Source organism: Pygoscelis adeliae, unplaced genomic scaffold (assembly GCF_000699105.1).
Source record: "Pygoscelis adeliae isolate BGI_AS28 unplaced genomic scaffold, ASM69910v1 Scaffold130, whole genome shotgun sequence".
NCBI classification, from domain to species: domain Eukaryota; kingdom Metazoa; phylum Chordata; class Aves; order Sphenisciformes; family Spheniscidae; genus Pygoscelis; species Pygoscelis adeliae.
In genome coordinates this window covers 2,152,952-2,174,519 of record NW_008824031.1, presented here as the reverse complement: position 1 = coordinate 2,174,519, position 21,568 = coordinate 2,152,952, and the positions used below count along the sequence as shown (strand labels likewise).

Below are 21,568 nucleotides of genomic sequence, written 5' to 3'. Positions count from 1 at the left end.
TCCAACAGATGTCGGGGTGGTTGAAGTCTCCCATGAGGACCAGGGCTTGTGAGCGTGAGGCTGCTCCTACCCTACCTGTCTATAGAGGGCCTCATCCACTCCATCTTCCTGGTCGGGTGGCCTGTAGCAGACCCCCACCATAATGTCACCTGTCCCTGCCTTCCCTTTAATTCTGACCCATAAGCTCTCAGTCGGCTCCTCATCCATCCCCAGGCAGAGCTCCACGCACTCCAGCTGGTCATTGACATAGAGGGCAACACCCCCTCTTTGTCTCCCCTGCCTGTCCTTCCTAAAGAGTCTCTATCCCTCCATCCCTATATAGTTACTGAGGAACAGGTTCGCTGTGCACTGCATAGTAAAAACCTGCGCTGGGCCCAGAGCTTAAATTAAAGTGCAAAAGTATAGTTTTGACTTCTAGTTTGTATTTTGTTTAAAAAAAAAAAGGGGGGGGGGCACTTTTGATGTGTTCAAAACTCTTCTACATTTAAGTTCTTTTATGATTTAATAATCATATAAGCATTGTACATATGCTACTTTATTCTCTAGTGAAATCCATGTGGTTTTCTTTTCAGACTGTTTATGTAGAAGAGAATTTTTTTAATCCCATTTCATTCTATTTATGTCATGGATAGACTTTGTCTTGTGTCATAAATTTCCATAAAATTCACTGATCGGGTAATTGTGTTAATTTTTTTTTTTCCCTGTGCACCATCATTTCTTGGCTCAAAGACAAAAGCTCTTTCCTTAAAGCAGTGAGATGATTGTATTTACTCCTGTCTACTTCCCCTGTCTCGAGGGAATCATGCAAGAACTACATGTATTTTCTTAATTGTACTGTGTCAAGAATTGGTGAAACAGAGCTATTTCATCTTTGTTCAGAAGAAATCATAGACTTTCATTAGGAGAGAAATTCCTAGCTATTAAAAACTTAAAGGATGATATTTTGGGAGCTCAGTTTTGTTGAATCTAAACAAAAATATTTAATGTGGCACTTTCCTCAGGCTAGTATCTAACTGCAGAGACAAAATTTATTTCTGAAGTTTGTTCATTGAAGTAGTTCCTGCATGACATGGAGAGTCTGAACTTATTGTATAATGCTGTTATTCCCAGAGATATCCATGACTGTTAGATTAGGAAGCATTTATTGATTTGTCATTTCTTTCCTTTTCAGGCTGCCTATCACAGGGAGTGTTGGAACAGAATATGCTGAAAAATACAGACAAGCAGCAGCACAAGAGCTAGATGTAGTTGGAAATGATCAGTTTGTCTATGAACCAGGTAAAAAAAACCCCATATATATATATATACACACTTAGTTCCTATTATAAACTCAGATATACCTCTCCTTTTCCTCCCTGTGGTACGATACGATAAAAGTTCCTTTCATCTCCTCCCCTAAACAAAACTATGAAACCTTACTGTGTATTTCTTGTTTGTTTAATGCTGTATGTGCATTTGGGTTTTTTTGTATAAGGCATCATATTAAAAAGTAAACACCTTATTTTCTGGAAACCACAATGCTGTTGCATAGATATGCATACTAATAATGCTGTTGCATAGATATATGTGCATACATCTGGTTTATTGTATTGATAAAAGTAGATATATGATTGAAATATATCTGCAAGAAAAAGATACCACTCATTGGATTCATGTCTTTCTCTATTCTGTTTTCCCACTTTCTGTCCATGTTATTTCTGTGTATACTTGGTTGTCGCTTTGAACTGCCTTTAGAGAGAAATTTGATTGCACTTCTTTCCTAGGAGCTCTGGTAAAAGCAGTATGAGGCTGACTCACTTGTCAGGACAGCTCAGCTTCAAACTCTTACCGTGCCTCTTAATTTCCAAATTTGTTAATGTAGCTGATTTCCCAAGAAAAGGACACTTATGTGTTTTGTCTGTTCTGCGTGTCATTCTCTGTAATACTTTTTGTGTCCCTTTGCTGATATACCAAAATTTGACAAATTGAGAAGTTTTCTAGAAATTACTGTCCTTCAATGCTTCTGCAAATTATATGACCTCTGGAACTCACGTAGGTGATGAAGCCATTCGTCCGTCATCAGCTGAGAGGCAGTAGGTGCAAGTTGGCCTGTCCAGCATGTGCAATGCATCTGACCATCTGTCCTAACCACAAAATACTGTCTCTTGTTTGCTTGACATTACATAAAATTTGTGGGAGAGGAGGAGGTATTGAAAGGTGAAAACGGGGGAATCAAGGGACTGGAAGAAGCTTCAAATGTTGTAGTTCAGGAATGTGGTGTTCCCTAGTTTTCGTGTGCTTTACTAGCGAAGGAAGGACAGCAATGAGTTGACTAGGCATAAGTTCCTTAGATGTTTCTTTAAAAGTAAGCGGTATTGATCAATTCAAGGAAATACCTTAAATTGTTTAATGTTCTTCCGCTATTAAATCAGAATTCTGCCTAAGGTAAGCTAGCAGCTTAATTTAGCAGCAGTGGTGGCATACTTAATTTTGAATGGAACCGATGCTAGCAATGTTCCTCCTGTAAAAGAAACAGGGTTATAACTTAGGCTTGTTAGGAAATATTTCTGCATAGTCATCCCAGTACTTTATTTTATAAATACCTATTTTCTCTTGGTATACCCTAAAATGTTTGTCCTTGAAATTTATACCTTCTAATACTTACTCTTGCCTTCCAGTTGTAGCTTACTTAAACAGCATCTAGTTAGCAAACAGTCTTAAAAAAAGTACTAAAATATTAGCATATACATACTCTTTTATTATTAATCTATTAGTTGTTTTCCTCTGTCCCTTTTTTCCCTCCTCTTCCTACTCTTTGTCTGTGTCATGGTCTGGAGTCTCAGCTGCTTCAGGAGCTGTTGCATGCGGTGTTGATGCCTGCTTCCTCTGGTCAGTACTCTGCTCCCAGCTGTATGTGATCCAGTGGGGGACTCTAAGCAGGCTGGATAGTGATGGGACTGGAAGATTCCTATGGCATTCTGAGACCAAGCTGCCAAATCCCACCTAGAACAACACAAAAACTTCAGAAAATCCTGGTTCTTACTGCTGTCAACTTTGACTTACAGCCAGATTCAGGAATATTATGTTAGGATAATATAATAAAGAAGCTCAGTGAGTGAGCATGAGATTTATAATGTTAATTTTATGGCTTATAAATGTGTATGTTGTTAATGAGACTGCTATTCTCAAATGGTAATATGTTCCTCATGCAGATTTCAAGAGCTCCAAGACCCATGTGCAATTTATCAGCTATATCAATCTGGAAGTGCATGTTCTGTTTAAGAACACGAAAAATTGTCATAAATCATCAAGGGTTTATCTAGACCAGGCCCTACCACTCTAGCTATGTTGAGTACAAATGTAGTCAATAAATAAGCAGCACAACATGGAAATGAGAAGCTGATTTGCCCTGAAGGTTTCAGAGTTGGTACCCCTTCTGTGCCTTCTTTCTCTCTTTCTTTCTGAATTGCTGTTCTAACTGTAGATGATACCTTCCATATAAATTGACAGCCTATTTTAAATCTTGCAGAGTTACTGAAACTGTGGTGTTTGCTTGTGCCTTGGTGTTATATGAAGTTTTGTTGAGTTTAAATTTTGTGCTTTCCAGTTTCTTTGAAAGAGCATATGCTTTTCTACTGAGAGGACAAATATAAATGCCTAATCTGCCTCTCTGTTGGGAAAACTGAGTGTCCTGGTTTCAGGGAAACATAAATAGATGTTAAAAAAAACCCAAAACCAAACGACAACAGCTGAAGGTAATTACACTGCGTGGTGTAGAGTCCACAGTTGAATGGAACTTTCATAGGGGTATTCAAGTATTTCTATTCTGCAGCGAGTCTTCATTGTTCAGAACGACACCTTTCATTTAAAAAAAAAAAAAAAAGTGAAAGGTTAATGTCTTCTAAGATGGTTACCCAAGTTCCCAATCCCAGTTTTGTTTTTTCACTAATAATCATATTGGATTTCAGAAAAGGTTTGTACTCTCAGTTTGTCAGAGTGGGACTTTTGATGGCTGCTTGGGTCATGTCAGTGTTCATCTGAAGTTGCCAGATTACTCTGAGGCCCAAGACTGTACTGTCTGCTCTAGATAGAATTCTCACAGTTGTCATGATATTAGTTCCCCAGGCAAACTCAGTAATGTTTCTTTCAGTTTAAGCACAGAGTACGTCTTGAAGAGAAAAAAAAAACATACAGTTTTTAGTATTTGCAGCATCTACTAAATGGTTATATGGCTGCCAGTTCTCAAACTCTGCATATTGATGGTGGCTAACATTGGATGAACATTTACTTTTGCTATTTTTTTTCCAAACTTCTGTGCTTAGGAGAAGGTAAGATATTGCTGTCATAGAACTGTCATGTAAAAAGCAATATTAAAAAAAGCTACATTTCATCAATGAAAAAGATGAGATATACAAAATTGATTAAATTGATCTGATTATTCAGCAAGTACATGAATACTGGTGGTTGTTTATTTGTTTCTGGGTTTTTTTGTTTGTATTTTTAAAATAAAGTTCTTAATTGACTTTTGGGTTAATGATTTCTTATTAATACACTAGGTTTTTACTGAGTTAGAGAAGCTTATAATGTGAATCCTACCATTTAAATTTTTTTGTCCCTCCTTTTTTATAAGCACTGTTATAGGACTGCTGCTGTCTTCTGTTGTATACTTGTAACACATTTTTCAAAATTGCAATCATTACATGAAAAACCTGATAGAGGTGGGAAGACTATGTTGCTTTAGCAGGAATATGCTGACACTGGGATCTTTTCCCTAGCAGCTTGAGATTTCTTCCAGCGTTGGTCAAATCCTTGCAGAGCTGCTGATGTCTCAGTAGTGACATGTTTGTGCCAGAGGGAAGCCAGTCAGCCTTTGTACAGTGTTGCTGTGACAGAACGCTATATATTAATTTTCCTGGGGAATATATTTAGAAACTTGACCAAAAGTATTTTAAAGAGGACAGTTAATATTTTCCAGGGATGCTGAGATTAAGTTCTGTTTCGAATGTGTTTAGTAGTGCTAACTAAATCATTGTGCAGTGATCACCTATAACTGTGGCATTACACAGAATCTAGGTAAAGAACCTTTCTTGTTGGAGAGCATGGCTTCAGGAGAACTCTGTTTTTTAGTGCTTTATGAAACTGTCTTAATGAACTGCCCAGCTTTTGGGGGTTTGTTTTAATGTGGGAATAACTCATTTTGTATTCCTTGACACTTGAAGGCTATTTGGAGATTTGGAGCACATTCAGGTATGGTACAGAAACAAAAGAAGTTGTTCTGCCTGCTTCTGCTTCACTGCTGTGTGAGATATAGTAACCCTTCCGAAGAAAGGAAGCTATAACTGTGTAGTCAGTTATTTAGTTTATAGACTTTATTTTGCAGTAAAAATTTCCTTTGTAAAAAGAATACTAGATTTCTTTCCCACTACTGTATGTATTTCTTAAAGTTTTTATTATTTGTATGCAAATAAGTAAGTAAATTTCACCATAGTACCTGGTGAAACCCTTTTGAAATAGAAAGCATTTCCACTTTTGATTTCAGTGGAGTGGGTTTTTTAGCCAAATTGTTTAATTGTAACTTGCAAAATTGTCACTTACCAAAGTCTTGTCCTGGTTTTCCCCTTCTACACCTGCCTCCGCACCTGTTCAGTCGCTCTTGTTTTTTCATGGTCAAACTGACAGCAGGCTGCTGAGCAGAAATTCATGGTAGCACTGTAAGATTTTTGTCCTGTATTTCCCAGTGCTAACGGTGACTAACTCCTGCCAAGAGACTGCAGAATGTAGTATCACATTGAAAGATCATCATGATATTTACCAGACTTGTTTTAAATGCCAAATGGTAGAAATATAGTGGTCTTTGTATCTAAGTATGGGTTATTTTGTACTGTGGATCCAACAGGCTTTAAGGGAAACAACACATGGGTACATGAATAAGGCATATTTTTTCAGTATTGTCAAAAAAGTTCTTGGGAACATGGGTAGATTTGGCAGTTTTAATGCAAACTATGCAAAAATACTATTTTTTTAATTAAGAGAAAAGCATATAGATTTATAAAATTGTATACATCCTTGACACTGACGGTGGCTTATAAGCAGAAGCAATGTCTTTCAGAGCTGCCTCCAGTAAAACAGCAGTTGCATAAACACAGAATATTTCTTCAATCTATTAAATATTAACAAGTATTAACTCTATTAACACTCCTAAGTATGTGATTCAAATTTGGTAGAAGTTAGTTTTCCAAATACTGTGATCATACTCTCCTGCTGGTCTTTCCCTTTCTCTGTTGAAATAACTTACTCTTGGTTATTTTTATGCCTAGATACTTCATTGTCTCAGTGTGAATCAAGTGATTGGACTTCTATACCAATAACTAACCATAAATGTGTGGATATGCCTATAGCCAAACACAGAGAAGAGGTAATTTCATTCTACTTTCTCTCATTGTGGAATAAAGCTGAAAATCGTGTTTTGTTTTGTTGTATTTGATTTTGTTTTTTCAGAAGGAAACTTCTGTTCCTGTTTTAAGCATTGTACAAAACTTTTGTTTGTTGTACAAAACCATTGTATAAAAATTCTTAGAGGAAGAAACATTTCTATTATAATTCCTGTTTATAGGTATTTATGTAAAATATGTGAGTGCATGCCCATGTTCTTTTCTGTGATCTTCTAATGTGTTTCAGGCGTCAGGTTATCTACAGATGCCTAGGAGATGATAGAAAATATAGCACAATGTTTTACAGAGATGTGATATGTGGCCTGGAAGCTATTGATACTTCAAATCTTTTTGAAATGTGTTTTGAGTTGTTTTGTAGACTTATGAGTTTTCTTGAAAAACTGTTTCAGATAGTATCTCTGATAGAAAGCAATTCAGTTGTGATTGTACAAGGAGCAACTGGCAGTGGTAAGAGTACCCAGATTCCACAATATATTTTGGATTATTGCATTCAGCAATCCATCTACTGCAACATTGCTGTTACCCAGCCTCGGAAAATTGGTGCCAGCAGCATTGCCAGGTGGATTAGCAAGGAACGATCATGGACACTAGGCGGATTTGTAGGATACCAGGTATAAAAAAATTTTCAAATTGTATTTAAAGATACATTAAAAAGTACTGTAACTTTCTTTATTACTTTTAAGCATATCTAGCATACTGAAGAAACGTTAGACAATCTGCTTTTAAAGTGGAATTGCAGGTTTCTAGCTATCTCCTGTTAAATGTTCATAATTAAATGTTTAAGCTTTTAAAGTTGAACAACTATAAATGCTAGTGAGACTCCAACAGAAATATCTAATTGTCTGCATTCTGATAATTGGACACATCTATATTATTAATCATTGAAATTGTTGCAGGAGAACTGTATTCTGTCACTTTTCCTTTAAACTCCTTAATTAACATACTTAATTTGTTTGACTTTACTACATTTACCTGTCAGCTATGTCAAAACTTTCATGCATTTATGGCCAGACTGTTTCGTGAATGTCCTGTTGTTTCTTCTTAACATGTGAAAAACTTGAGCTAGTTTTTCCTCTTAAATTTACCTCTTCCTTTCGTGTTGTCAAACTTAGCTTCAAACTCAATTCTATCCCTCCATTTATAATCTTGATGCCACTTTCATCTTTTGACACAGATACCGGTGCTTTAATCTGCAATTTGTCAGTAACCACAATAAACTGCTGTGGTCATTGTTTCACTGGTGGTTTGACAATAGCTGTCTCTGGACTAGCTTTCCTGGGTCCTAAGGCCAGTGGGTTCACGCTGGTGTTGGCGGTGGGAGGATGTTTATGCAGGGTTGTTATGCAGATGCTTTCTCTTTGTTACCCATAAAACCAATTTTGTGCAGTTCCAGGTCTGAGGGGTTTTTATTTTTAACTGACCATTACAGAGTTGTTTATAGCATGGGGTCTACAGTGCCAAGCTTCTCCCTCATCTGTTATCCCTCATCTGCTTTCTTCTGTTCCGCACCCTGTGTCTCCACTTTCCAAGGTCTCTGCTACTGTACCAGGCCTGTATATCTACGCTACGCTAAATTGCTGTCACAGCTAGACCAAGTAAAGCAAAGGTAGAGGCAGATTCAAGAAAAGTTCAGAGAGAGAAGGCCTGACATGCCTTAGTCCTGAGGCCTTGCAAACTTGGTACAAAGCGTATGGCCTGTTACTAGTAATAGCAATACCATATGGCAGGGCTACACAGATACATCAGCTTCATTTTTGCATCCAAAGGATCTTTATTGTCATCTCTACTGAATACTGTTCTTTCTAAGTATCAAATCTTAGCAGTTTCTTTTGATATATCTACAACAAATGCTGTAGTAGGAAAAATTATTTTTGCTTTTTTGTTTTTTTTACATTACTCTGAAGTTTAATTTTTCCACAGGTAGGTTGGAAGACGAAGTAAAAATACTCTTTATGGTCAATCACTTACTAAAGAAGTTTCAGTTCTGAGACGTGAACGTTCTAGATAACTATGTGAGAATTATTATCTGGCATTATCTCAAATCTTAACTAAGCCAATATTAATAACCTCCAGTTACTGCTTTGTAGAATTACTGGAGGTTATATATGTTGGTTTTTTCCGAAGTAGTTTCTAAACAAAGTGTTTTATATGACTTGATACCTAGAATTAAATAGTCATAAAATTGCAAAATTGATTCATCAGGGTAATGAGTCTTAAAGATGTTAAACGGTAGTGTGCTTCCAAACTGTCTTCAGGACAGTATATGTGAATGTGCTGTGCTTGTTTTACAAGTACTCATGTGAACAGAGCAGAAGTGGAAGTAGAAGAACAGTTGAGTGTAGACTTGTCTGCTCGAGGCTGTTTTAAAAGCAGAAAGTGAAAAGATGGTCATGGCTCTGCCTACCTGCCTGAGTAGGCAGCACCTGAGATAGCTGAAGTTACTGAAGTATTTTAGAAATCATAAACCCATTGCTTAACATAGGATTGTAGAACTTTTCCTCTCAAGAATAAGTTGCCTGGTCTTGATGGTATCTTATACCTCTTTCCTTTTCTCCTGTCCAGTAAGCAAATTATGTTTTGGCAAAATCTTTTTCTTTCTTAGTGGAAAGATCCATGTGTGTACCTTTAAAAACCTTCAAAGAATTCTTCTCAGGCTATAGCCCCCAGCAAGAATTTTTGATCTGTTATTTTATAAACTTCTGGGTTTTTTTTTAATTTCTCCCGAAGAAAATCTTTGCTTCCTGAGTTAACTGATTCTGGGCTTTAAAATCACATTTGTACAGAGGCTTTTACAAGTTTGAATGAATAATTGTCATGGGTTTACACTATATTTTGTTTCGGAGTTCTTTCAGATGCCTAATTCCTGTAAATATGTTAACTGTCTGTTCACATCTATTTTTTTTCTCATTGTGTTAGGTAAGTTTAGAGAACGTTTCCACAAAGGAAACAAGGTTGCTGTACATGACAACTGGAGTTCTTCTTCAGAAAGTAGTTTGTGCCAAAAGCCTAGCTGAATTCACACACATTTTCATTGACGAAGTAAGTTGGTGGAAATAAATTTAAATTTCATATTAAGAAAACCTTCTTCTTTTTTGTCTCTCTCACCATGCTAGAGAAAGAAAAATGCAGACATCTACTTGTAAAGATGCTTTGTGTAAGTTCTCCCAGCTAACGCTTCTTTAAATAGGCTCGTCTCGGTTTTCCTTTGAGCAATGAGGTTTAGAACTGAGGGTGTAGGGGGCATGTTTGGGAGTGCTTTGCTTTTGATATGAACGCCTTGAAATGTTTTCTGAAATCCATTGCCTGGATTCCAAGAATGTTACTGGCTAGGCCTTTGAGGAGGAGGCGGCTAGTTTTTACTCTCTTGGCTGTTACTGCCCTTCGAAAGAGTCTTTACTCTTCACGGATGTTCTGAAAAATAAAATAGCCCTCTGATTCTCTGTCTTCTGGCCAGATTTACAGTCCACTTGTGTGGATTCATCATTATTGCTGTCACTTCACTAAAAAGCTAAAGAAAATATACTTGTAGCATTTTTTGTAATTTGTAGATTTCTATGTGTTTTTATGCTTATTTTCTGAGGTAAACAGTATTTGACTGTTAAATATGGTCAGATGTGAAATTGTGCTATCACAAACCATGAATGTAAATCACATGTAAGGTGTAGGAGTAAATCTTGGAGGTGGTAGCGCAGAAGAGGGCTTTTTCTTTTTCTGCTGGTTTTCATTTTTATTCTGGTACGGTATTGTAGCTGAGAGTGACTTTGATTCTTGGATATTTGAGGAGCAGGGAAGACAGTACTTGGTATACCATGAGACCATTACAGTAATAATGAAGGCTGTCATGACTGCACTTGAGATGGCACATTGAAAAACTGGAAAAGATTAAGCAAACAGTTACACTTTTGTATGAAGAAACTTTAGGACTTCATTCAAACAGACAAAAATAACAAAAACCCCCAAATCCTAAAGAATTGTACCAGTTGTCTTCATGGGAAGGATTTGAGACCACTCTAATATGTTAGCAGGGTCTTGCAAACCTTAACATTTTTAAGCCTAAGATAATGAAATGCAAATTAGATGTAAGATGCAAAAGTTTAACAATAGAAGCTGCTTACACAGAGAAGTGTTGTTTGTTTGTTGATTGTTCCTTTATTAGGTACCAAAATTAATGAGTAAAGTTTTATGGCCCCCTGTGCAGGAGAACAGATTTATGCAGAGGTTTGAAAAACTTTGTTTGCTTGGGTGCTGTAGTTCGAACTGATGATAGCAGCTTGTACCACTTCTTTCAGCACCTCCTAGCTTTCAAGACTGTATGTGTTTTTTGCTTCCTCAGCCAAAATTCCAGTCCCTCCTGTTCCCCATACGCCACTTTTTCCCCCCTCACATTTACCTTGCAGATTGTGATCTTAACCCAATAGTAACCATTTTCTGAAGATGTCACTGCTCATTTCAGGGGAGTTGGACTAGATGACCTTCAAAGGTCCCTTCCAACCCAAACCATTCTATGATTTTAGCAACCAGATGCTCTCCACTTCATTCTTAATTGCAGGTCTCAAGCCCTGTTAGTGCACTGCAGGTGCTGGGGAACATACCTAAGCAAACCTAAGTCTGAAGATCATGGCTTCTCACAGCAAGATCTTGCTGTCAGCCTGAAAACTGCCTTTGCTAAATCTTTTTTGTAATGGGGCAATACTGAATATATCTTTATGTTACATTAGAATATGCTAATTACCTTACGGGGGATGAATGTTGACCTTTGAAGGTTAAGCTCTGAAAAAGCTGCTGCAGTTAATATATTTAAACTGTAATAATTCAAGAAAGGGATATGATCATCATCAATAATGTTGAGAAGTATTTATTGAACTGCAAGGAGCACCCAGAAAAGTCAGGTGCTAGGATATGTAAAGAATTGGGTGGAAAATAATGTTTTAGAAAGCAGTTGTGTATTTTGATCATAGCTAGAAGCCATTGGGAACACAGGGAGTCAATTCAATTTGTTTGGCTGTTAGACAAGCCGACTTAGTCCCTGCCTGGATCATTTGTGATCTTACCAGTACAGCTGGCTTACCCATCTTCAGTATCACTTCAGCTGTTATTGTCAACTCTAGTAGAACTAGTGGCTAGAGCTCACAATTGGTTTTCTAGTCATTCTACAATTTTCATGACTTAATAGTGGCATATGATTTTTGCAAAGGGTGCTGTTGTCATTTGAAAAGCTGTGTTGGGATTTTAAGATGTGATTAAGATGCATATTCTTAAAAGGTCTGTTTTCTTCTATGAAAATGTATTGTTGTTCCAAGTTACGAAAATAACACATGAAATTGAGTAGCAAAGGAAGAGATTGTCAGAAAGAGCATGAATTAATGAAAATTAAATTGTGGATAATGTCTTCCAGGTGCATGAGCGTACAGAAGAAATGGATTTCTTGCTCTTGGTGATCCGTAAACTGTTGCGTACAAATTCACAATCCGTAAAGGTAGGTTCAAAGTATATTCTGCTGCTTTTTCTTGGAAGAATAAATTTTTATGTTTTTGATCTACAAAGGGCATGTTCTAAAGAACTTACCTTAAAATGTGTCATTATTTTTTACTAAAATATTATTTAGTTTGCCACTCTTCATAAGCAAGCAAGCTAAAGGGCATTCTTTTCCTGGCTGCTATAATGTGTTCTGAGAGACTTTTTTTCCTCATGTTAGAATGCATTAGTTTCTAAAGTCTGCTTAAGGCTAAAAAATGCAAGATGGATATTTGACTAGAATTACGTATCGGGTATTGAGGGCAGCGCTTTATCCTTGGTTAGATATGGTAGCATTAACTCTTGGAAATACTGAGCTTTTTTAAAAATAAAACATATTTGGAAAAATATCAAAAGCCAGAAATGTTGTATTGTAATTTCTAGGCAGAACTGGTAGTAAAACATGGCTGAGATTTTTCTCTGCATGTTAGGTAATTGTGCTTTGTACTAAAGCAGTGTTTGCAGAGATTTAGCATGACATATTTAGTCTTTGTGGTCTCAAAGTAATGGACTCTTGAATTGTAAGAAATTAAATACAGGTGATAGAGTTAGGCTAACTAGGTATATTTCTGTGCAGCTGTTTGGGACTGCAGAAACTTTGTGAGACTGTACTTACCCCTTAAATGCTTTGGTTAATTGTTCAGTTACTGCAAACTGTTCTGTTCAAAACAGATGTAACCTGAATCTACGTTGGCTATTTTTGTTGCTATTGGAAGGGAATCTGTTTTCTTCTGTACAATCCACCACACTGATTCAAACTCAGGTAACTTGGCCTTTCAATCTTCCAAGCACGCTCTCACTCACTTAAAGTGCCCTTCCAGTTGGCATAGGGCATGTCTGTGCACTTCATATCTTTTACTTTTTATCCCTTTTCTTGGGGATAAGAAAACTCACTTGTCTTTAAGTTCAGACACAGTAGTGTGAAGCTATTCAGCTTTTCTTAGCACTTGGCTCTGCTTACCAAGAATACCAAATAATTTGATCATGGTCAGTTTGTGAAAAGTTTTCCCTTGATGCTGATTATCTGGTTGTTGTCAATGGCAGGAAACCCTGCAGGTCCTATTGTCTTTTCTGTTAGAAAACATTTTTCTTTTATAGTTTCCTGGAAGATTTTTTTTTTCCTCTATAATTCTGATTAAATTTCTCAAAATTGTCACTGGAAAACTTTATCTCCTTTATATCCTTCTCTGCAGTTGTTTATTCAGATGACAGTTTCATATTGTATATATCTGAGACAATCTTACATTGGGGGGGGTGTCCCTTTGAATTTTTTATGGTGGGGAGGGAGTAACTCTTGATCTCAATTGCTGGGTTTTAGCAGAGTGGAACAGGTAATTCAGTTTGAATTTATACACTAAACCCAGTGTCTCCTACTTCATCCCTTTTCAACCCCTTTTGAAAAACTGTAAAGGAAGGGAGCGTTGATCATGTGGCAAATTTCATTTAGAAAATGGAAGATTCTCCTCCTACCCCCCCTGGATTCATCAAAAAAAAGGGTGCAAGGAGGCCTGTTTAAGGGGAAAAAAATGTATTTATAATTCAGGGTGAATGAAATACATGAGGTGTTTGTCTCCTAATCTGGACTTTGCAGACTGCAGAAGTAGCAGGTAATTCAACGCTGCATCAACTAACAGGATGGCAAGACTGATTCTGACATATGGAGGACAAGATCTACCTGTTGTGGTTCACCTACCAACTCTGCTGAATTTTCTGGCAGATGGCTGGTGCAGATTATTGCTTTTAGATCACAGGCAGACATTTGATTGACTGTTCTAAGGATGCTCTTGCTGGGGTGGGGTTGTTGCAAGAAAACCTACAACTGTAAGAATGGCTCTATTGGGTCAGACCAAACAGTGTAATTTCCGGTAGTGACTAGTAACAGCTGCTTAGGTAGGAAAGTAAGAACAGCATAAAGATAGTCATAGTTCCAGGTTCTAGCAAATTGCCGTTCAGGGACACCTGAAGTGAGAAGTTGCTACTGTGCATATTTTTGGTGTCATACGGTGGGGCTTTAGATACAACCATGCTGCATGAGTGTTTTTGGACTGCTTGATCTTGGAAGAACTGTCTACTTTGATTACCCTCTATTCCAGTGTGTTCCTCTGCCATGTTGGTGATACATGCTTGTTGAATTTCTGCTTTGGGAGTAGATCAAACTCTTGGTTTAGTAACGGGATCCTTCAGGCACTCTGTTAGGAACCTATGGTTTTCCTTACAGTTTGGAAGGACTCCATGCAGATTAGAGAGTGCAAATTACAAAGATTGTCTAGAAGAAGAGGTAATTTAATATTCCTTGCCTGTAAGGATAGGTTAGGATAATTTAGATTGGATTTTGTTTCAGTTGCCTTCAGGCAAGGTTACATTTAGCCTGCTTGCCTAGCATAGGTGAGCCACTATCTATTGAGCCATGAGGCAGTTCATGCTGTAGTGGGACAGGTTTCATATAATATTTGCAGAATTACGTCCTTTCAGATTTCTCCTTTCAGGATCATGTTAAATGACTTCATGATTTAGTCCTACCCTCTCCATGTATTCCTTGTGCCTTTACACGTGCTTTGGAGCTGAGCACAGTGATACAATGCCTGCTTCATTAGCTTGCCTGCCTGTCACTTCATAAGGGGGATCCTCTTGTATTTAATTGCATTTTTGTTTTGGGTGTTGATGTCTTTATTTCATTCTATTTTTGAATTCATGCAAGGTGTCAGGAAAGCAAAAGAGGACAGACCATGTCCGAGTTCACTGCTTAGAATGACTCAGGAGACCTGAAGATAAAGAAGCTGAACGCTACACAGTTCTTTGTAACTCCTTGGCTCTTTTGTCCTTTTTCAAGTTGAAGCTGCCTAGTTTATTCCAGCTGGCTGTGCTGAGGAGTGGGAGCACATTCTGAATAGAGGGGTTAGAGGGTAAATAGCCATAGCCGCTAAGTTACTTCATTCTTCTCCCTTCCCCCATTCTGCACATATCATGCCATCTAACCAGAGAGAAAACAACAAAGCTGTAAATTCCGAATTTCATACTAATTGAAAGAAAAGGTGTCACCAGGTAGCAAATGTGATTTCTGTTCTTCTGTTTAGGTGAATACAGGTTAAGAATCTTGGCAGAGTCAGCAAACAGAGCGAGAAGCGTAGTGTGATCCTTGAGAGTTTAATTGAAACTGAGAGAAACCTTATCATTGTAGTAACGTTTTCAAGGCTGGGTTATAACTACAGTTACTGCTCTTATAGGAGTAAGCCCATCTTTTGATGGAGTTAAAGGCACTGATATCTAATATAACTGTTTAGTAAAACAGGAGTTGAAAATACTTAGCGTACACTTTTTTCTTTTAAGGACCATGTAGAGATCATAAGCTTAAGGAAGAGTACTATATGTTTTTAGGTTGAGCTTTTACCACGTTGTCTGCCCTAAGCATCTAGCCTGAGTTGTTCCCTTACAGATGCTTACCTTTCTCCACGTGCTACCTAGGGAATCTTAAGCATTTAGCTTTGATTGTCTTAAAGTGCCTAGGATACATACCTGTAGTAACCAAAATTAGACCATTTTAGCATAAAGAATAAGTGGAGATTCCAGTGTAGTATGGCATTTTGTGTTAAAATTAATGTTTTACATTTGCTGTGCAATTTTTCAACAGGTGATATTGATGTCTGCTTCCATCAACTGTGAAGAATTTGCTGATTACTTTGCACTTCCAGTTCATAACAGTCTGAATCCAGCCTACATATTTAAGGTGGAAGGCAAACCTTATGCAATTGAAGAATTTTATCTTGATGATTTGAAGCACACTGTTCATTTCAAGGTATTGTAAATATAACTTTATTTTTTGGACATAGTAAGAAGGAAATTGGAGTACTCAATTGAAAGCTGTGTAGTAAAGTGACAAATAACCAGTTTTACATTACAGTTCTAGATAAGAATTAATATATGATGATAAAACAGGAGTCTGCTTACCAGCAGCCTAGTTTGTCTTTCACGTAACAGAAATGGAATGTAAAGGGCTGGGAGTTTTAAGTTGTATGTGGCATTTTGTTCAGTAGTTTGCATCCAAGATGAACAATGTAAAAGTCTGTGCAGAAAGTAATGTATGAGAAGTTACAGATCTCTTTGAATACAGCTGACAAACTCAGGGAATCTTTCCTGGGTTGGTACATGTTGCTGTTATGTATCAAAGGCAGAAAGAGCTAGGAAGTGAGGAGGGTCATCAGAAAAGAAGCATTTATGATTAGAAGTTTGATGTTATCAAGTTGGCTTCTCTATCAGCTGAGGCTCACGGGCTTCCTATTTTTTCCTCTTTTCTTTTTTTTAAATAGTCTCAGAGCTGTTATGCAGTAGTTTTGAACATATTTCTGTTGTAGCCATGTAGGCCACCATGACAAATATGTAATTCTGAATAATGAAAATATGTTAGAATAATAGATACTCACCAAATCCCTGGTGGCTGCTTAACAGCCTATATGGCTGCACTGGAGAATTGCTGCTCTAATGCCTAAGGAGGGTAGTAATGGCTGAAGATTCATTTGCTGTGTCATTGTTATAAACTGCACAGTACGTTTGTTTGCAGAGCTCCTGACATGCTAGTGTATAGTATGTATCTGCATAGACAACAGATAATGAAGGAATAAATGTAAGTTTGAATTAATCTGGTATCTGTGGTTTTATAATAGGAGTTTGTTTTACAGTTGACAAGCAACTGTAGGAATTTGAGTGTCTGAACTCCTTCAGTATTATGTTCCAAGGCAAAATAAACAGATTAAAGCAAAGTAGAACAAATGCACTCAGATTTTAATAGTGACAATCACTCTAAAAATAACTGGGACATGGGAGTAATTATTGGTCAATTTTGATAATTCAGAACACTGTTATAGTGTTAATATGATGAAGAAAACAGGGGATGCACTTAAAAAGTAGCAGTATTTAATCCCTCAATTCTGCAGAAACTAAATAAGAGAAATAAAACAAACGGCTAGTTTATGGGGAAACCCAGAAGAAAATAATTGCTTATGCTGTACACAGCACAGGCATTGGTTATGCCTCAACACAGGTGAGCTAAAATGAAAGGCTGTCAACTGTTTAATGCAGCCAAAAAAATAAACTAAATGCATATAGCAGTTGGCCCGTCAGTTTTTAGACGTTAGTACAGCAGCTCAGATAATATGGAGGAGATTATGTAATATATGATTTTTGTTAAAGACTTTTGATGATAGATGGCAACAAAAAGATAACCAAGAAATTCAGTAAGAAGTTCAGTAAGAAGTCTACTTCAGTCAAGTTGCATTTGTCATAGCTGCACTTTGAGCTGAATGTCAGCTGCCACACCTTTCACCTCAAAGATCGCGAACAAAAGAAACGGCTTTCAGTGCTTATGCCTTTTTATATTTTTTATTTTCTCTGTGTGAATGAGCATTTAGCTTTGATTTTTTTTTTTTTTGTACCTTAGGGCAACAATAGAAGCACATAAGTGCTCTTGATTCTCGTTTTATTTTTTTAAATATGTATGAAAAAAAGAAGAAGAAATTGAATTAGAAAGCACTGATGTTTGGTCTCGCATCTCTGTTTCTTACGGTGCTGTGTGTGGAGACTTTCTCTGATGAGTTTTATTTTAAAAATACTTAAAAACATGGAAGGTCTAAGATGATTAATGTAACACCCTGATAAAAATGAACCTGAGTGTTAAGGCAGTTAATGAATAAGTGCTGTCGTATGGAAGCAGGCGCACATCTTTCATCATGCTGAAATCAAAATCAGTTAGGTAACTGCCTGAGGCTTCAGGCTTTAGTTCTTAATATTTCATTTTTGCCTATAAAAGCCTGTAAAATTCACACAAAGCAATACAGATTTAAAAGAAAAAACAGTCTTTGCTTTTTAGATAAACAGAATTTTTCCAAGTTTCATCTTGATTTTAAAATTAATAACTATAAAATCAGATTACATAAATCATAACTCATTCCTTAAAGCATCTTGATTGGAATCAGTTTAGTCCTTTGTAACTGTCTTGTTTGCTGTGAGGTATGAACCTTTTTCCCTAATCAAAAAGTCTTAAAATAATTGGATGTTACTGTGTAAATGTAGAATTCTTTTACAAATCCCGCAGAGCTCTCTGCTTGAATATGTCACTCATTTCTGTAGGTGATAATGTTTTAAAACTATGCTTGGGGAAAAAAAAATTCTTTGAGCAGTTCTGACTTGGATAATTTGGGAATTCACTGATATCAGTTGTGACTTGGAAGATAAATAGAATTACAGTCATTTTTCTTCTGTATGCCTGTTTGCAGTAAACCCTTTGCTGTGATTAGATAGACATATAGCTGAATCAAAGATAAAGCTTTCCACTTGAATTGCTTCATTTGTAGGAAAGAATAAAAATTAGAGGGAAGGAAGGGAGAAATGTTCTTCAGTGTAGCTACCCTTGCCCAGATATTGGGTCACTTACAGGTGCTACTGTTTAATTTTTGAGTATAGGTTTATAAAAAGTAGGTTTTTTTCTTCTGGCATAATGGCCTTTGTAAGCACATTGTTCTGGATATTTAACTGGATCGTTATTTTGTTGTATCAGCACCCTCTAAGCCCCAAGGAATCAGTGAAACATAGGTTTTGATGGAAAAAGCATGAAGGCTGTATCTATAGGCAAATTTAAAGCTAGTTGTGTAAATGCTTACCTATTGCTATAGTATAGTATTGGAGATATCAAATGCAAATGAATTGTATAGTTAATTCTGTGAGCAGATTTAAAAAATGTAAGCAACTAGGGGGTCTAGATGTTAGTCTTTGGCAGTACATCTGTGAAATCCCATGTTTCTCTTTTACCTAAGGCAAAAAAGAGAGTCCCATTTTTGGCTTGCAAATGTAAAAACTCGTTCCTATCCCTGGGACTAAAGTCAGAGTCGAGATGAAAGGTAGTGAACTGCTGTCAAAAGCTATTCCCATTGTGTTGTATTATTTCAGTCAATTCTGACTGGGCTTTTGGACTTGCTGTTTGTCACATCGTTACCTTTTATTAGGAGTGATGTGGCAGCTGTGTCATGTTAAAGAATACTAAAGGTACAATCAGTAACAGAATTGAAAAGACAAATTTGACAGTTATTTAAGCAGGGGTAATCTAAAAACAAAAATCTTATGTTCGAGCAGCCCAGAAAAGATAAATTCCTTAGATTATCACATATATTAGGGGGGGAGGGGGGGAGTACTACTACTCAAAACTACTAGAGTGTTGTCTGTGGATTCTCATGGATTAATCAAACTTCATTGGAAAAACATTACTATAGTGGATGTAAATAGCAGTTAAGAAGCTCTGGGACTGACAGAGTTGTACACCTGAACAGTCTGCCTGGCCAGTTGATTCAAGGGGGTCAGAGGAGTGGGAAGAATATTGTCAAGTTCTTACAGATTGCTTTTTTTTAGTCCTCCGATCCATCCTCTACGAAAATAAAGTAGGGTAACTTTCTCAGGATTTTCAGAAAGGAGTCTTTTCCGCAGACACCAAGGTGATCTAGGGTTGACATCGTATAGTGTTACAGGTTGGCTGTTCTGGTAAGGGTTGGAAAGTCGAGGACTGAGGTTGCAGTAGCAAAAGCTGATCTAAATCACTGTTGCCAAATTAATGTTAGTGGTGCTTTTGTGATTCCATTGTGAGCTGCTTCAGAAAGGGAAACTGGTAGAAAAATAACTGACTTCATTTTAATAGTTAGTTCAGATAGTTCAGTTTTCTGTGGTTTTAGCTCTCAAACATCTCTACTAGGTCAAATGAGTACAGTTGCAGGCAAAGGATTTTGGATCAGGTTAAAACAGTCTTGGCACTGAACCTTGAACTTGATGTGGATATGCAGTCCCAGTGCTGGAGCTGGGAAAGTAGCAAGTGAATGGACACTTCTGCTTCCTACTGCCTTTTCTCCCAAGAACACCTTGGGAGATTGTGACAGATTAGAGCCAACACTGAGGGTTTTTTTTGTTGTGTGTGGGGTTTTTTTGTTTTGTTTTGTTTTTTTTTTTAGCTTAAAATAACTTTTCCTTCCCACATTCTTGCTTACTCTTGGATAGGCTTACAGGTAGCAGTAATACCTCTTTCTGGCTTTCATTTTGCTGTGTTAGATAAGGTAAGTCTTTGCTATTCTCTTTTTACAAGACAGTCTCTTCATTCTTCTGGTCATTGAAGTAGTCATAATTTGCATCTGTTCAAGTTTTGGCTGATTCCCTTAAAACCTGGTAAGAATTGCAGATATATTGTCAGCCCCCATCAGTTTCCCCAGCATCACAAACTGAGTACCTGTTGGCTTCAAGAGTTCTTGTACTTCAAGGGCTGACAAGTATGCTGGCTGAAAACTTCGACAAGACTTGAGTCACTTCAGAGCACAGTGCCACTAACACATCGCACTCTTAGAATCTTTCCTGATTCATCCTAGAGTCATGTTTGCCTTTCATTCAGCAGCATTGCATTGGAAGATAGCTATTTTCTTACGACTGAAGTAGCTGGTCCAGGTGGTTCTTTATTTCCAACCAATACGCTATCTGCTTGTATCCAAAATTTGTAAACTCGGATGTATAGGTTTGCATTGTCTTACTGGATTTTATCTCACTTCAGACAGTTGAAGGACACATTAAATGAATTATAGTCTTACCAGTACACGCATGATGCATTCAAACTTTATCAGTATATCTTTGAATTGCGTTTTTTACTCATTGAAAACTTTTGCAGAATCTTCTTTTGCTTATATGATAATTGAACTGGAATAAATGTGTAATTCTAATTTTGTGCTTGATTAAAATCAAAGCCCTGTGAAATGTGGACAACTGGTAAATACCTTCTGCTTCTTTTACAGGGAAACCTGGAATATCTTGGTTTTGTGTGTAGAAACCTTTAAGTATTACTCTTGGACATTCAGCTTCCATTTTGAATTTCTTTCCAGGAGAGGCTTTTTCCTTAAATTTTATATCCTTGTTAAATATCCCTGGCTACATCTGCATCTTATCTTACGTTGGTATTTATCTGCACATAGTTACCAATTACTACTGACTACTGCATTTTTATTGTTATCATGAAGTCCAGTTCTTATGGAGTGCTACGCTTAAAAGCACAAATGTTCTGTTTTCACTGTCCATTCAATTATAGTACCATTCCTTAAAAGTAAAAATGAGAAGTCCAAGCCTAAATAAAGATGTATCTGAATGCTAAAATACCATTGTAGTGTATGAAGCAGCAGGTGAAGGCGACTGATAGGCTAGGAGAAATACTTGGTTGAGCATAAATGTAAAAATAGAGCTTTGTTAGCTAGTGAGAAAATATGTGATTTCTTAAAGCATACACACACAACCTGCAGAGAAAGAATGTAGAGGCTGATCACTTGAAACTATTGTTTTTCTTGGGAAAATCTTGGATGACTTAAACTTAGATTTCAGCATAAAAGTAAATAAAATATTTCACTTGAGAGGGGAGGGAGGGAGGAGGAAAGAACTTCAAAGGCATAATATGAGGGAGAGAAGCACAGTTTGACTGTAGGATTTCTAATCATGTGAAGTATGTGGAGGGCAGATTACACTGTAATACAGTTCTAGAGAAGTTAGAGATAGCAGTTAGTCCAGTAAAGGGTTTCCCCTAGAATGAGGAGAAACCCTGAGAGTGAAAGGTGAACGATGAT

At 37.0% G+C, this 21,568-nt stretch overlaps 1 protein-coding gene across 1 annotated transcript in view; it reads left to right on the top strand.

The window, feature by feature from the left end:
- TDRD9 (tudor domain containing 9) overlaps window positions 1-21,568 on the top strand; it is a 68,024-nt gene that overhangs the window by 2,976 nt on the left and 43,480 nt on the right. The window contains exons 2-7 of the mRNA XM_009328344.1: window positions 1,172-1,299; window positions 6,318-6,394; window positions 6,821-7,042; window positions 9,348-9,470; window positions 11,827-11,907; window positions 15,574-15,738. Of these exons, the coding sequence (XP_009326619.1) occupies window positions 1,172-1,299; window positions 6,318-6,394; window positions 6,821-7,042; window positions 9,348-9,470; window positions 11,827-11,907; window positions 15,574-15,738 (796 nt within the window). The remainder of the gene's footprint in view (window positions 1-1,171; window positions 1,300-6,317; window positions 6,395-6,820; window positions 7,043-9,347; window positions 9,471-11,826; window positions 11,908-15,573; window positions 15,739-21,568) is intronic.